Consider the following 3,293-nt stretch of genomic DNA (forward strand, 5'->3'; position numbering starts at 1 on the left):
CCGAAACTGAACCTGCTGTGGTGGCCCCGGGCCAGGAACTGGGCTCCGTGTGCGATGCTGCACGTCCAGATCTGTGGGGGTCAAAGAGGGCAAGACGATAGGTACCCACCGGGGACGCCATTCCCCATGCAGCTGCCCCTTCCCGCAGTGCCAGCCCTACCAGGTAAGCGATGAAGGCCACGTAGACAACCAGCAGCAGGCCCAGGGGGATGTGGTACCCCAGGCCCTGCAGCGTGGGCAGAAAGTCCACCACGAAGTAGACGTTGATAGCGCAGACCAGCCCCGTGATGAGGGTCATCAGCACCTTCCCTGGGCTGCGGGCAGGGGAGCGGGTGTCAGCGCCAGGGCAGATCCCCCACCCCACGTGCCACTAGGCACAGCGGTCTGGGGGATCTGGGGTTGGAGGTGACCCCAACCGGGACATCTCTGCACCCCATGGCCATACTGCACCCCCACGATGGGGCTGTGGGTGTGTGGGCTTTGGCCACCCTCTGAATGCAAGGCTGGCAGTGCCAGGAGGATGCTGAGGATCCAGGGGTACCTGAGGGGGGGGGTGTCAGAGGTGGCATTGGGATGAGGATGGAGATGGTAGTGATGGCATCTGTCCCGCTCTGGCTGCCCTGGGCACGTGGGAATGAACGTGCCCCCCCCCAAATCTGCCCCCATGGCGTGGTTTGGGGGGCAGGATGGTCCAAAGGGAGGGTGCCTGCAGCCAGGGCACCCCGCTTTGCCCCCCTGTGCGTTCCCCCCACCCTGGCACTCACAGGCCGTTGGTGAAGTCCTGCATGAGCGGGCGCAGGCTGGTGAAGGTGAGGAAGGGCAGGACGGCGAAGGGCAGCTGGAATGAGAGCCGGGTGAGAGGGGCACAGCTGCCAAGTGATGCTGTTGGGGGGGCAGGCGGTGCCCCCCCGTCACCTTACCAGGATGCTCTGGAGGACGTTGAGCAGGTCGTTCATGCCCGTGAGGTGGCTGACATCCTTGAAGGCAGCCACGAAAACAGTGGGCAGGATGGCAAAGGAGCGGGTGAAGAGCACCCGGGCGAAGCGGGACCAGCGGAGCTGCAGGAAGCCCTGGGGACACAGCGAAACCTGCGCTCTTGCCCCTCACCGTGCCTGGGGCACCGTGCCAGGGTGCCCCCCCCAAACCTGGCTCGGATTGACATGGGGGGCATCACCCCCTTCTCTGTGCTAAGGCACTGAGCAGACCCTTGCAGGACTGCCAGGCCCCGCTAGATGTCAGCTCCAGCTCATTAAGCAAACAAACTCATTAGGGAAACATGGTGTGGGGCACCCATAGGGTGCCTCTGGCAGGAGGTGTCACAAGGGGTGGAGGCAGCTGTGCAGCGGCAATGGGTGGGCACTGTCCCCATCCCACCTCCTGGGGACCCTCGTGCCAGCAAGGTGCCACCCACCGGGTGGGCAATGCCCCATGCCCAGCTCCCTGTGGGCACTGGGGGGCAATTAACTCTGCCAAATACCCCTGGGGGAGGAGCGCCTGCCCATAGGACCCCCCACCCAGAGCCCACCCGTGATTCCCCTCCTTCTCAGCTGCTCCCCGTGGGGGTGAGGACCAGCATCCTCGTCCCTCACCTCCATGACGAATTGCCCCGCGTAGGTCCCGGTCATGGTGGAGCTCTGCCCTGCCGCCAGGATCCCGACGGCCCAGATGTACAGAGCCACCGCCCCAAAATAGCAGCCTAGGATGACACCCTGTGTGGGGACACTCACATGGGGACTCCAAAGTGTCCCCCTCCTCTGCCACCCCTATCAGCTCCTGGTCTCCCAGTGGGGTCGCAGCAGCCCCCAGACCCAGGGACCAACGGGGGGAGTGCTATGTCCCCCAAATGGGTACAGATGCCCACTGGGCACAACGCAGGGCCACTCACCCCCTGGTAGATATCCACAGAGACAGTCTCGTTGTTGGTGGGGAAGATGTTGGCGTAGCGGCTGACGCTGCTGTTGACGCACTTCTTGTGCTGCAAGGCACGGCGGGCACGAGCGTGACGGCCACCTGGCAGTCCCCGCGGGCACAGGAGGACCCCCCCCCACATCCCAGATGAAGACATCCCACCCTCCAGGGGATGCTCGCCCTGCCCGTCTCCACAGCCAGGCACAGCCATCATCTCCCCGCGGGCGCGGAGTGACACTCACCACGTCCTCGTTGCGCTGGCGGTAGAAAGCCTCGCCAAAGACAGCCATGACGAAGAGGTTGATGAGGAAGGAGACGAAGAGGGCCAGGCAGGACTCGGTCAGGAAATACATGTTGGCCTCCTGCACTGCCTCCTTCTTGGACCGGTCGATTGCCCTTGTCTGGGCACGGTGGGTGACATGGGTGCCATGGGGTCAGGCGAGCACCTTCGGTCCCACAGCCAGGACCACCTGGTCCCCACCAAGTGTCCCCTGAGATACCCCGGGATGGCAGTGCCTGTGGCAGTGCCTTGGTCTCACCTTGACCAAGGAAGAGTGGAGGAAGATGTTATGGGGCATAATGATGGCGCCGACGATGCCCACGGCCTGGAGCAGCTCCTCTCGCCCGCAGCCGGGGCAGTAGGGCAGGAAAATGCCCTTCAGCACCTCCACCTGCCCTGGCCTCACCACCACATACTGGGGACCAGTGGGAAGGGGTACTGTGAGCTGACACCCCCCCACTGAAGCCTGGTGCCAGTGGGGATGCCCCGTGGACATCCCCTGCCAGCGCCCTGCAGGGAAAGGGGTGTCCCCAGATGCCCCCTTCACCTCGTAGCCAAAGGTCAGGGCCATGATGGTGATGAGGAGGCCGAAGAAAGCCTCCAGTTTGCGGAGCCCTAGAGGGGTCAAGAGATGAGGTAGGATAAGGTGATTGGCACCAGGGCAAGCGTTCCCCCCGTCCCCCCACCCCGGCACTCACCGTACTTGTCAAGGAAGAGGAAGAAGAGGGTGTCCACGATGGTGATGAGGACTCCACCCCAGAGGGGGATGCTGTGAGATGGCAAAGGGGGGGCGTTAGCTGTGTGCCCCTTGGCAGGGCAGGGCCATTGGGTGGGCTGGGGGGGTCCCTGGGGGGTGGCTCACCTGCCAGCTGAGAGCAGGCTGAAGGCGATGGCTGTCCCGATCACCTCCTGCATGTCGGAGCCGATGATGGCGATCTCGATCATGAGCCAGAGCAGCACACGGGGGACCTGGAGGGGCCACGGCCGGGGGCCGGTGAGGTCCCCGAGCGTGCAGGGGGACTTGGCCCCAGGTAAGCAGGCACAGCTTCCAGGGTGGAGACCCCTGTCCCCATCCCCCAGTTGCGGCAGGCCATCCAGAGCAGAA

General features: G+C 64.4%; 1 protein-coding gene across 1 annotated transcript in view; it reads right to left on the reverse strand.

Moving 5' to 3' along the window:
- Positions 1 to 5: 5 nt before the first annotated feature.
- SLC11A1 (solute carrier family 11 (proton-coupled divalent metal ion transporter), member 1) overlaps positions 6 to 3,293 on the reverse strand; it is a gene marked incomplete at its 3' end in the record, with an annotated part of 5,980 nt that continues 2,692 nt past the window's right edge. The window contains exons 5-15 of the mRNA XM_009890571.1: positions 3,051 to 3,157; positions 2,887 to 2,957; positions 2,736 to 2,803; positions 2,448 to 2,603; positions 2,151 to 2,309; positions 1,886 to 1,975; positions 1,590 to 1,709; positions 921 to 1,070; positions 765 to 838; positions 161 to 314; positions 6 to 71 (exon numbers count right to left, since the gene is read on the reverse strand). Coding sequence (XP_009888873.1) covers positions 6 to 71; positions 161 to 314; positions 765 to 838; positions 921 to 1,070; positions 1,590 to 1,709; positions 1,886 to 1,975; positions 2,151 to 2,309; positions 2,448 to 2,603; positions 2,736 to 2,803; positions 2,887 to 2,957; positions 3,051 to 3,157 — 1,215 coding nt within the window. The remainder of the gene's footprint in view (positions 72 to 160; positions 315 to 764; positions 839 to 920; positions 1,071 to 1,589; positions 1,710 to 1,885; positions 1,976 to 2,150; positions 2,310 to 2,447; positions 2,604 to 2,735; positions 2,804 to 2,886; positions 2,958 to 3,050; positions 3,158 to 3,293) is intronic.

The sequence above is a fragment of the Charadrius vociferus genome, unplaced genomic scaffold (genome assembly GCF_000708025.1).
Source record: "Charadrius vociferus isolate BGI_N301 unplaced genomic scaffold, ASM70802v2 scaffold2788, whole genome shotgun sequence".
NCBI classification, from domain to species: domain Eukaryota; kingdom Metazoa; phylum Chordata; class Aves; order Charadriiformes; family Charadriidae; genus Charadrius; species Charadrius vociferus.